Consider the following 12,131-nt stretch of genomic DNA (forward strand, 5'->3'; position numbering starts at 1 on the left):
CACAAGGTTATTAATAGGGAAAAAGCATACATAAAGGATACGGATATATATATTTTAACGTCTCCTTTGTGCGCCAAATCACCAATAATACATTCAGTTTTCTGTCACACAAATAAAAGTCATTCTAAGGTTGGTTAAAATGGTGACACTATATGTGGTTGAGGCAGTTAAACACTAATTTGGCGGTTTTGAGTAATATTTGCAATGCGTTGCATTTATATGCATGATCGTCAGATTGAGCTCGGAGTACGTTTAAACATTTATTTTACTTTGAAATTAACACGTTTCCTGTGCTGGTTTTACAATGTATACTTGACTGTGTTGTGCAACTCCATCCAAAAGTACATTGTGTTATGAACTTCACTCAGTCAATCTGGTAAGTCAGTTTTCTGATTCGCTTTATTAAAAGGTTAAAGCAATTTCTTCTCGTTTCCCATCCTTACTTACTATAACGCCACGTGGCATGACAGTTTTGAATGTTTTTTTTTTATCATGTTATGAACGTGAAGCTAATGCTAACTGGCTAGCAGTGTTGATTAGGGGCAAACAAAATATCGTGCTAATAAGACGGTAATAAAACTTTTAAATCTGTGTGCAATCATGTCCTTGTGAGTGAAACAGGCTAAGGTAATTGTTTCTTATTTTATGTTTATCAGAAGAGGGACACTTGGATAGTTGGCGACCTGATCCTTTTTGTGACCTTCTCATGTAACCAAACAAGGTAATTGGGCGTGGGAACAGATGCATGCATACCTCATTCAATATTATGACAACAAATATATTTAACTTTTATTAAGCACCTTGTGCTTCACCATATTAAAAAAAACATGAATATGTTCTTCACTATTTAGTTTTCTAGTATATTTCATACTAGCTCCACATCTTCAATTCAGTTTTTTCAACCATGAGTCCTGATAATCCCATGCTAATTGTGTATACTCATGTTTTCCCCTGTAAAGGAACGCCGGGTGGTGCCACCACGGCCATCTTCGGCCATGCAACTGGAAGCACAGCTGCGCCTCTGCCATAGTTGCCTTTGGTGCTACAAAAGTGGATTGCGCCTCTTGTCGTTGAGCGCTGCACAAAAGTAATATATATATATATAAATAATCCCTTGTCTCACCATATGGGTCAACACACTCTTTGTTTTGCTCACACGCAACTATGTAGCTAACGTGGACAGCCACAAAGATAAAAGGTCGTGCAGGCTCACGTAATCGCTTGGTGCACACATCACAATGCACGAACCCAATACTTGCATTCTTAACAGATTCTTTTGTGTTTGGCAATGTCACAAGCTTCCATTCACACTCACTCTCTTTTCGAGGGAAATTTTTTAGTCTTAAATGAAGAAAAGACATGCTATATTTTCCAAAGACATAAAGCACATTTACACAAGAACAATGTACAAACTTTACACAGGAAAACCAAGATTCAAAGCCAAGATTTCTTAACTGAGAGGAATATATGATAATCTATAGTCTGCCCTCTTGTCCAGAAGCCAATAACCAGATCTTTACTCTGCTGTCTTACCTAGTTCAGTGAATTTCTGTATTTCTGTTCATCACTTGTTTCTCTACAGTACTGTGCTCTCTGTTCTTTTCATATCAGGAGTGGTGTCAACTACTATGACCTACTGGGAATCAAGTCTGACGCCTCCTTAGATGAAATAAAAAATGCATTTTTTGACAAATCTAAAAAGGTAAGAAAAAAATCACTTGCAAATACACAACCTTTTTATCCCTTGAAATTCATCTCCACGCTCATAAAATTACATCCTAAGAGCTACAAAAGAACTACCACATATCCGAAATTCCTATAGACAGTACCTCAAAAATATGCATTAGCGTTTTTCATATCGACTGATGTGTTGAAAGTATCACACCGCTTGATGGCAGTGTTTCGCTACTTTGGACTAATTTCGGGTGCACGAGTAAAATCCAAATACTGTACATACTGTATCTGTCCTACCCACATTTGTAGTGTGTACTGTACTGACCCGTTGTTCATGCGCAGCTGCACCCAGACAGCGACCCCTCCAACCCGATGCTTCACAGCCAGTTTGTGGAGTTGAACGAGGCCTACCACGTGCTGAGCAAGAAGGCCAGTAGGAAGGAGTACGATTTCAAAATCAAACATCCCTATAGCGCAGGAGGTGGCCAGGCCTTCAGGTCGGCGTCCGGTCACGCCAGCTATGGAACCAGGTGATGCCCTTTAACTGATTGTAATTCTTTTTCTGAGGACTACATACGTATACCATATCATTTCAAGCAACCATTTTCTCCCTTGTCTTACTCTGCTTCACAGCGGGGCAACGGTACATGACAACATGCGTTACTGGGAGCAAATGTATCAATCCCACACCCAGGAGATGTCAAAAGAGGAGAAGGAGCGGCGGCGCAAGAGAAACTTCCGCCTAGTGGGCTACTGCTTCCTTACAATGGCGGTCAGCATAGGGGCGCACTTTGTCTTCTTCAGGTAACACTCGAGTCACACAGTTTCATTCCCGGACAAATATACTAATAGACAAATGCAGATATATGTACCGATTACTTAACCAGGACAGGTAGACATGTATAAGAAAGTTTAAAAATGCATAAATAATTATACCCATTTTGAATGTAAAAAAAAAAGGGGGGGGGGGGGGGGCTAAAACAGCAAATGCTGAACTTTTTATAGTCAGGGGCCAACACTTAATTGCTTAGCACTGCCTCCTACATTTAAGATAACAGAAATTGGGAGATGTATGTAAAGGATCAAGAGCTCCAAAATAGTCTCTTTGAGTGAAAATGAAGAAAACAGAATCATGCATTGCTTTCTACTAATTTACATTCACTATTTGACCCATTGACAATTAACCCCTATTTGAGCTGAGGAAACTCAAACTTTAAATGTTCTATCTAAATGTTGATGATGAAAAATTATCACAAGGTTTTCATTTCATCAAACCCCTTTGCTTTTGCTTTTCACTGTTTGACAAGTAAAACAGCTCAAATTCACTTTTTTTTTCATTATTGCAGGAAGCTAGAAGAGGTCCACAACAACTTCATGGACGAGAAAGATCGCGTCATTACAGAAATCTACAACGACTCCAAAGAGAAGGCCAGGTGGGTGACCCATCCATTTTATACTATGAATAATGCTGAAAATGTTGGCTGCGGTGATTATGTTGTGACTCGGGTAAAATTAGATGTGACTGGGTGTTGTCTTTGATTATGGATGTGTCAGATTGCCTTTTTTTAGCTGGAGAATGTCTGTTTCTTCCCTAAAAGCACTTAAAAAAAATAATAACACGCTACTGCTTGCTAAATGTTACATTTCACATGAACAAAATATTCATTATTGGTTCGAATTCATTTTTGTGTCATTGTGGCTGTTTATTTCCAGGGTCAACGGTTTCAAGAAACAGACGGAAATCCTACGGCAGAAACACGCTGAGTTTTTGGACAAGTACAAAATACGCAACGGTGATGATAAGTAGGAGACGTTACTCAGGTGGGAGTTAGTTTCAGACTTTTACTCAAGCTTGTTCTTTACTCAAAAGGCGTTTATCCTTGTAACGAGGAATGAGACAGAGACTTGAATCACCATCTTCTGTAATATTGATCACAAATGATGTCGCTAATTCGGAAATTTTCTGATGCCACTGAGATAACAGGAATATTTAAACAAGAATCAGGAGATTCAAGGGCACAATAGTAATATGAAAATAATAATAATAAAATAAAATATTGTAAGAACCTCTTAAGTGAGTCATTAAACCGGTTGCGTCCAGTTCAATGTGCGTCATGGGGCTTCTGGTAGCGACAAAGTGTGCCTTTAAAATCTACTTTTCTCGTGTGCGGTGTCATGTCAGGGGGGACCACTGATGGTCCCAGTTTTTGGCCTCAGAAGAGAGGCACTTTTGTGGCTGTGTATCTTCAGGAACCCCAGAGTTAAGGATCAATATCACACTAACACAAGGACCCCACATACGCCAATGTGACGGCAAGTTCCCAAATTCAAACATGTTGAAGTGCAAGTGCAAAAAAATCACAAGTTTATTGCGAAAAATGAACGTATTGATTGATGTTGCTGCGATCGGCTGGCTACCAATTCAGGGTGTCCCTCGCCTCTGGCACAAAGTCAGCTGGGATGGGCTTCAGCCTTCCCCGTGACCTTTTGTGAGGTTAAGCGGTTCAAAAAATGAATGAATGATTGGTTTTGAAAAACTAGACAAATATCAATATAATATTTTCAACAAAAGTAAGTTAATTTTCAACATGACAAACAACCCATTTGAACTGCGAAGATAGTAACAAATGAAACAATTATAGAGCTACTTAACGTCGTCTCCTGTAGTCTATAATCTCTTTGTAGGATTATATCTTTTTTATTTATTTATATATATATATATATATATATATATATAACTTTTTGACACAAAGTTTATAAAATTGGATGTCTACTACCACTCCGCGTGAAGAAAATCAGGAGAGGGTTATTATTAAACAATTAGGTTACAGTGTAGATGACATTATTTATTAAATAATATTACATTTAAGCAGTTATCCATTCTAGTGTTATCCATTCTAGTGTGAGATTAGCCTAAAGCTAAGACTTGTTTCCCGCCACGGCGAGACTTGTGTCTTCGTATCTCGCACCTGGGTGATAGAGGTGGGCAGCAAGCAGGGGGAATGATCAATCACGGTGTGATCCACCCCCAAGACCCTCAGGTCTGTCTGGGTGAATACATGAGTGCTCCTGGGGGGCCTTTGTGTTGGTCTTTCCTCCCCTTTACTGTTTTACTCCACTGTTCTGATATTGAAACGTACTCCTGGTGAAAGACAGGATCTTGTCACTGTAGAGTCAACATGCTGTATGATAATAGAGTAAGCGCTTTAATTAGGAAATGTCTAAGAAAAAGTAAGCGATACTGACTTAACCTTTTCAAGTGTATTATCACTCACTTGAATTGAAAAAAAGAAAGTGAGGAACAACAGGAGAAAAAAAAAAGTGTTTAGGTCAGAAGTTCTCCTTTCAGGGCCAATATGGAAGTAATCATGTATAGCCAGTGAAGATAAGAGATAAGAGGTGAATTGGTGGGGACCACCAGTGGGGTAAAGCCTTCATTAGTACACAGCAGGACAGCATGGGAAATAGAGGACATCCCTGGAAGCAAATGGGAATCATTCTGCCCCCAAAAGTCAATTTTTTGTTTGTACATTTTCTTTTTCTTAACATTCGTCATTATGTCTATTTAGCTATTACCTGAACGAGAAGCCTACTTTTTCGGTTTTATTAATTGTGAGGGTGCAGTTGGATTTGCTCCTTTCCTAGCCCAAATAGATCCCCCCGCCTCTATGATGGACCCCCCGATGAAGGGAATAGCCTTTCCATCTTTTATTTAACTGAGACAGTGGCAGATTTATGACATATCCAGCTGAGTGGAAGATTTTCAATCGATACAGTGGGTAAAAATGAATAAAAAGGATGCTCGTGACTCTTTACAGACATAAAATACAGAATTTAGAAACAAAGCCATTCATTTTTCATTATGGAAGAGGGAGGACAAGAATCACTTGGAGAAAGGCTTTCAACTTCAATGTATTGTAACTTCATTAGCATACCTTGACTGTGCAATGTGACAAATAGACTGAGTTTGACATCCTCTCAGTTTATTAAGACAAATGTCTGTGTTGGTGGAAATACTTCACTAATTTGTCTTTCAAAGCGCGGAAATCAATTCAATCCGCATCGGCATCAAAGTCCTGGTGGATCAACACCTTTATAGGTGTCATCTCCACCATGTTACCCATGTAATCCTCTATTTAGTGTATTCACACCTTTCTAATTCTAATGTCCACAACTTCCCTTACAGACTGTAATAAAATGCCCTTATTCCCAACTCTAAAATATGCTTTATTCATTTACCATGGAGAAACGACAACATGTTCTGAATCAGAAAGTAGTTTATTATAATGGCACAGGTTAATATCAATAAACACAAGACACACATCCTAAAAGTGCAAACATTAATGAAAATTCCCATTTTTTTAAATTTTATTTTGAAGATTATGGCAAAACTATATTTTATCTTGGTCCACGATATTTGCGTCTTAGGGGTTGACCTTCAGCCGCTTCCTTCCTCGCACAGACGTGTTTCACCTTGACTTGCGAACAGTCGTCACAGTTTACCTTGCAGCACCATTGGAACTTACAATTGCAACTGGTCACCACCTCTTTTTGCCTCTCCTCCACCCTCAGGCCGCACTCATGGCAGAGTCTTCGGCAACTCCTCCTCTCCCACTGTGTCAGTCCCTCGCCATGCTGCACGCACTCCCGGCCTTCTGTGCCATATAGACCGAGACTGATGTTTTTCCTGCAGTAGTCAGGCGAATCCTCCAGATAGATGAGTTCAGTTTGGGCGAGGCGGCCGAAGGAATCCACAAGGCCTCCCCGGCTCTCCGCGCTGTTACCTGCCCTTTTGCGCTTCTTGTCGATGTCCAATTTTCGGGCTTGATTGTACTTGGCCTTTAAATAATCACCTATTTCTCTGAAGTCCGACAACTGAGCCCAACACGTTTGGACAGTGCAACTTTCAGACATGCCATGACATCTGCAGATGCGCTTCATGGTGGCTTTCACGGCCTGTGGGAACATTTTGGAATTGTTTTTACTGCCCTGCCAAGTATACTGTGTATCAATGTTTCCCAACCAAATACCTGCCAAGAAGTCATACATTTTAATATTCCAAGAGAAACATTTTAATATAATGAGATAAGAATTGAAACATGAAGAGCAACAATTCTATATTGTAATGTTACAAGATTCAAATGGTCAGATTACAAGATTACAGTCATTTTGATGCTTATTTTTAACGTAATGTGAACTGGACATTGGTGGATTTCACAGGCATCAACTTTAGGTGATGTACTGTCTGTGTGACCACAAAATTGCTTTTAGCATAATATTAAGGGAGTTAAGTAATCTTAGGAGAAAAGGTTATTTTAATTACAAGAATAAAATTGCTACATCACTTACTTTTACATCACATCAACCGAAAGTTGTTCGGGGTCTACGGACTTCAACTTTTGGGAACGTAAGATCGGTGTGCAAATTAGACATTTAAATACTTTTTGTGTTTCTTTGTTTCCTGTTGATGGAACTATAGGCGACAGGGTTTTAGAAGATTTTCAGCTGGTCATGTGCCTTGAGATCTTTGCAATACAAAGTATGCCACAGCTCAAAATTGGTTGCACTTTAACTACTGTACATTCAAAACAATAAATATACTTTCAGTTTTACCCCCCAAATTTGATTTCATTATGCAGAATGATTGTTGTACAGTGCTAGGTGAGCAATCAAATCTACCTCGTTATTCAACCAGCCATCATGTGAAATTACATATACTTACAAGACGCCCAACTTCATTGTTGTGCAGGTTGACAGCAGCTCTAGAGTCCTGACCAGTCTCCTGTGCGTCCACATACTGTTTGGAAATATTCTCTCCAAATTCCACATTATCACTGCAGCCACCCCACAACCAGCCTTGGCCACCTAAGACAAAAAAAAACAGCTGAAGTGTAGTCGATTTTTGTAAAGAAAAATACAATAATTGTACAGCTAGATGGCAACATGCAAAAATATACCCAAACATTTCACTCCACTGGAATGATCTCATCTCATTTTCTGAACCGCTTTATCCTCATTCAGGTCGCGGGGGGTGCTGGAGCCTATCCCAGGTGACCCCGGGCCAGAGGCGGGGAACACCCTGAATCGGTGGCCACAAGGAGACGGACAACCATGCACACTCACCCATATCTAGGGGCAATTTAGAGTGTCCAATCAGCCTACCATGCATGTTTTTGGAATGTGGGAGGAAACCGGAGTACCCGGAGGAAACCCACGCAGGCGAGAACGTGCAAACTCCACACAGGTGACCTGGATTTGAACCCAGGACCCCAGAGCTGTGAGGCCGACACGTTAACCACTCGCTCCACCGGGCCGCTCCCATTGGAATTATAAACAAACAAAAAAAATGCACTGCTGAAGTAAAAGGTTTCATTTTGGAATCAAACCTTACCAATTTTGCCATTTTTGGAGACATCACAGCCACAGTTGTCAAGGTCTCCCATACTACAGTTCCTGGTCAGGATGTACATGACTCCTGCAGCACTGATGGCATGGACAAATGAGGTCTCTCTGGTGGCTGCAGACGCATCATATGGTTTGTTTTCATGTGAATGCATGTGCCCTCGATACAGTATGTGTTTTACCAACCATGTCTCAGTCCTTTGAGCTGGATGGCACTTTCCGGGCAGTTCCATCTGTCCCATGTGAACTGATGTTTGCACTCGTCAATGCCAATTTGCGTGCCAACCTGAACGCTCCTAGCGTAGGTAAGATAACCCTGGAGAAAAATCAAAGGCAGTCATTTATTATGTCCCCTAAATTATACTAAAACACCCATGTTGCAACTCGTTTACCTTAGATCCCGTCATCAAAAAGTTACCAGCAATCCTATGTAGAAAATAATATTAGATCTAGAGCGACACTTGTGAGAATAAGCGGTACGGAAAATGAATGAATGAGTCTAGTACTTTAACAACACACAGTAAAAGAGCTTTGCTTACCAAGCATGTCCTGGACAAAATGCGCACAGGAAAGACAGGAGAAGCCTCAGAAGGTGAACCATTTTGCCTGATTGTCGACCAGCAAAGTCATTATGAGGCAGTGGTGGAGAGTTAAAGCTTTTTATTTCAAGGAGGGACAAACGGAACCCCGTGCCGTATCCCCCAAGCGGGCAAAAAGCTGATTGGATAACGGATTTAGGAAACGCCTATATGCGCATTTCAAAAGCTGGTATTAATGTGATTGAGTTTGTTTTCCTTCCAAATCTGCATGCCAACACTACTATTCGCATTAGAAATCAGAGATATTCCTTTTATATAATAAAAAAATATATGTTTAATGATGTTTATTTAATAGATATCACATTTTGGAGTAGGGCAAACACCTGTTTTGCATGAACATTTGTTGTTGAATATATTTCTATTTGATTCTAGAAAAATAAACGGGTGTTACATGACGAAGTGCAGTTTTAAAGCATGCGAAATTGGGCTGCAAATGCATAATGATCAATGTGCACGCGCACGATGCTTTTGTTGTGATTTGTTGTGCGTTTTTTTGCCACCGCCTCTGCGCGCACAGTAATATTTCGTTACCACATTTGTGCATTTGTCACATTGAACCGTGCAGCACCAGTGGAACTTGCAATTGCAGCTGCTGACAACTTCCATATGCTTCTCCACTACTCGGAGGCCGCATTCATAGCAGAGCCTGCGGCAGCTCCTCCTCTCCCATCGCGACGTGCTCTTGTCCCCCTTCAGACACTCCCGTCCCTCGGTGCCCTTGTATCCAAGGCTCTGGTTCTGAATGCAGTAGTCCGGCGAGTCCTCGAAGAAAATCAGCTCCGTCCGGGGAATGTTGCGGAAAGCGTGCGTAATGGGGGCTCGGTTGTCTGCGCTGTTGCCGGCTCGGATCGACCTCTTGTCCACTTCCAGTTTCCTGGCTTGGAAATGTTTTCTTTTCAGATAGGTGCCCACCTCTCTGAAGTCGGCCAGCTGCATCCAACATGTTTGGATGCTGCAGCTTCCTGATACGCCGTGGCATTTGCAAGCTCTCCTCATGGTGGCTTTAATTGCCTTGAAACAAGGGGGAGGAAAAATTGAGGAAATTTGATTGAAAATATAAGTTGGGATATTTTTAGTGTTTTTTAAATATTTTATTCTTACTAGTCGTCCAGCCTCGTTATTATGCAGGTTAACAGCAGCACGCGCATCATGTCCATCTTCCAACGCATCCACAAATTGTTTGGAGATCTTTTCTCCAAACGCTACATTATCACTACAGCCTCCCCAAATCCATCCTTTCCCACCTGGAGATTAAACACAAAAGTTATTTTGTAACATCATTAAGAAAAAAAAACCTCCTAGTGAAATTGACTGGGTGATTAATCATTAAAAAGATGCCACTATACCTGTTTGCCCAATTCTGGAGTCGTCACACCCGCATTTGTCGAAGTCTCCCATGCTGCAGTTTTTAGTCAGAGTGTACATCACTCCTGCAGCACTGATGGCATGGACAAAAGATGTCTCTTTTGTAGCTAAAAAAAGAAAAAGAAAAAGAAAAAGTCACTTATACATCATTATATTGTCCCGCATATGCACCATTATAACAAAACGTGCATAAATACAATAAAATCTGGCGAAAGTGCCAAAATAAAATAAATAGTGCATTTTTACGCAACAATAGTTATGATTTTTTTATATTATTACACTAATGACTGCTTAGAAATAATTTAATGTGACTTTTTTTTGCGCACCCTGCTTGATGCGCAATTTGATTTTGCTTTCCATAAAGCATAATTTCTTACCAATACGATGTCCGTTATGCGTGGACAATGGAAGAGGATTGTGTGGACAGTTCCATCTGTCCCAAGCAAACTGGTGTTTGCACTCGTGAATCCCACTTTGCGCACCCACTTGCACGCTACTCGCATAAGTAAGAAAAGCCTGCGGGGTGGCAACATTATTCCATATGCGCAGCCATATGCAAGAACATTATTCATTTCCTAGTAAACTTAAACTCCTACTGCGCACCTTTGGTCCAGTCATGAGGAAATTATTCACCGTCCTGCGAAAAAAAACATTTAATCCAAAATCCAGCCAAGCACAATATTTAAATATAATCCATGCAAAAGGACTGACCAAGTGGATGAAGAATTTAAAATACAACTAGTGTAGAGGACCATCACAGTAAACTGTATTCTAGAGCCCATAATGCAGAGTTGCGGGCAAAATATGCCCAAATCGACTCCCAGATGTGAGTAGCAAATAAGAAAAGCGCACTAGTGAATGCTGATGATATATATGGTGCTTGCCCTTTGATTGACAGATTTGTCAAACAGCTAACGTTCCACTGTGAAAAAAGACGACATTGGTCGCCCCGACCTGGAGACAAATAGGAGCCGTCCGCGCATACGTGCACTTCAAAGAGAAAGAGAGAAAGAGGGTAACACTTCTATAGCCCCTAATTCATTCACCTGCATCGCACAGACCCTCGGACCCCATTCCCACCAAGTGACAACATGTAATGAATTTATAATCCCAGATTCAAACTGCATCCTGCCAAGGAATGCATCCTATTCTACATGTTTTGTGCACAATCTGATTGTTAATTTATTTTAAATAATGCATGACATCGCCTGCCTAAGTATGGATTTCTTTTTTAATTTTTTTTTAATGCTTGGGAAATGGCACCAGTGTCCCACAGGGCACACGGTGACGACAAAGCCATAAAAGTTTGCGGGAGTTGAGCCTATATAGTCATGCAAATACTACTTCACACATCGCCGACATTGGCATCGTGGTGATAATAGGATAATAGATGTTTCCTTCAGAAACAAACTGGTGTGAAAGCAGTCTGGAATTTACAAGGATATAAATCTATTGACGCGTTGATTTGGGTAGAAGCCTGCGTCAGTGACTTTATACAGTATTTTTACGGCTCTAAAATTATTTTAGATTTGGAATTGTCGGTCATTTAATCACTTTTACTTGCAGGATTATTTTGCTGATTTTTGCCTATATCATCACAGCCCTCATCAACATTAATTTCGTCAATTTCAGTCATTCCTCATCGTCATTCAGGCAACTCGTGAGTATTAAGTGATGAACGTTAGTTTGATACAAAGATCACCATGTTCGCAAAATCCCTCAAATAAACCACTCAAAATCCTGTAGAATCACAAATTCACTCAGTATTTAGAACAATGGACGGCCAAATGAGCGAGAATTTTAACAAGAGGGGAAAACGAGGTGAGGATAATCCTTATAATTAGACATGGTCCGCCATCGTGTAATATGACTGAAACCTTTATGTATAGCCAATCTGAATAATCCCTGCTAATTCGAATCCACCCTTCATGCGCCCCGTCTTTAAAAAGGGCTGGTGCTCTTTACAATTTTTAATGGGGTGTTAACGTGTAAACAGAGCTCTAAATACATGGGCGTGATACTGGGTGCCATCGAAACTATTACAGCCAAATCACGTGGGAAAATGTATATAATAATAATAATTTATATAAA

The 12,131-nt window shown here is 40.4% G+C and overlaps 3 protein-coding genes across 3 annotated transcripts; 1 reads left to right on the plus strand and 2 right to left on the minus strand.

Annotated features, from left to right (window-relative positions):
- Nucleotides 1-169: 169 nt before the first annotated feature.
- On the plus strand, nt 170-7,286 carry LOC144082499 (dnaJ homolog subfamily C member 4-like). The gene is made up of 9 exons (XM_077609714.1): nt 170-376; nt 657-721; nt 960-1,087; nt 1,612-1,702; nt 2,017-2,204; nt 2,308-2,478; nt 3,021-3,107; nt 3,388-3,495; nt 6,247-7,286. Exons 3-8 carry the CDS (start codon nt 996-998, stop codon nt 3,479-3,481), a joined length of 723 nt encoding a protein of 240 aa, XP_077465840.1. The 5' UTR covers nt 170-376; nt 657-721; nt 960-995; the 3' UTR covers nt 3,482-3,495; nt 6,247-7,286.
- LOC144082498 (protein Wnt-8a-like) lies at nt 5,934-8,701 on the minus strand. Its single transcript, XM_077609713.1, has 6 exons — nt 8,616-8,701; nt 8,469-8,502; nt 8,263-8,392; nt 8,066-8,191; nt 7,397-7,539; nt 5,934-6,630 (listed from the first exon to the last, which is right to left on the minus strand). The coding sequence occupies exons 1-6, from the start codon at nt 8,675-8,677 to the stop codon at nt 6,073-6,075; spliced, it is 1,053 nt and encodes a 350-aa protein (XP_077465839.1). The 5' UTR covers nt 8,678-8,701; the 3' UTR covers nt 5,934-6,072.
- Nucleotides 8,702-9,082: 381 nt separating this feature from the next.
- Nucleotides 9,083-10,842, minus strand: LOC144082497 (protein Wnt-8a-like). The gene is made up of 6 exons (XM_077609712.1): nt 10,752-10,842; nt 10,644-10,677; nt 10,418-10,556; nt 10,022-10,147; nt 9,777-9,919; nt 9,083-9,686 (listed from the first exon to the last, which is right to left on the minus strand). The coding sequence occupies exons 1-6, from the start codon at nt 10,820-10,822 to the stop codon at nt 9,120-9,122; spliced, it is 1,080 nt and encodes a 359-aa protein (XP_077465838.1). The 5' UTR covers nt 10,823-10,842; the 3' UTR covers nt 9,083-9,119.
- Nucleotides 10,843-12,131: the final 1,289 nt, after the last annotated feature.

Source organism: Stigmatopora argus, chromosome 9 (genome assembly GCF_051989625.1).
Source record: "Stigmatopora argus isolate UIUO_Sarg chromosome 9, RoL_Sarg_1.0, whole genome shotgun sequence".
Taxonomy (NCBI): Eukaryota; Metazoa; Chordata; class Actinopteri; order Syngnathiformes; family Syngnathidae; genus Stigmatopora; species Stigmatopora argus.

Coding starts and splice junctions, on each gene's coding strand:
- LOC144082499 (XM_077609714.1), top strand. CDS start 996: ATGCAACTGGAAGCACAGCTGCGCCTCTGCCATAGTTGCCTTTGGTGC. Junction 2,479..3,020: donor GCGCACTTTGTCTTCTTCAG/GTAACACTCGAG, acceptor TCATTATTGCAG/GAAGCTAGAAGAGGTCCACA. Junction 3,108..3,387: donor GACTCCAAAGAGAAGGCCAG/GTGGGTGACCCA, acceptor GTTTATTTCCAG/GGTCAACGGTTTCAAGAAAC.
- LOC144082498 (XM_077609713.1), bottom strand. CDS start 8,677: ATGGTTCACCTTCTGAGGCTTCTCCTGTCTTTCCTGTGCGCATTTTGT. Junction 8,393..8,468: donor TTTTGATGACGGGATCTAAG/GTAAACGAGTTG, acceptor ATTTTTCTCCAG/GGTTATCTTACCTACGCTAG. Junction 6,631..7,396: donor ACAATGAAGTTGGGCGTCTT/GTAAGTATATGT, acceptor ATGTTCCCACAG/GCCGTGAAAGCCACCATGAA.
- LOC144082497 (XM_077609712.1), bottom strand. CDS start 10,822: ATGGGCTCTAGAATACAGTTTACTGTGATGGTCCTCTACACTAGTTGT. Junction 10,557..10,643: donor TCCTCATGACTGGACCAAAG/GTGCGCAGTAGG, acceptor GCCACCCCGCAG/GCTTTTCTTACTTATGCGAG. Junction 9,687..9,776: donor ATAACGAGGCTGGACGACTA/GTAAGAATAAAA, acceptor CCTTGTTTCAAG/GCAATTAAAGCCACCATGAG.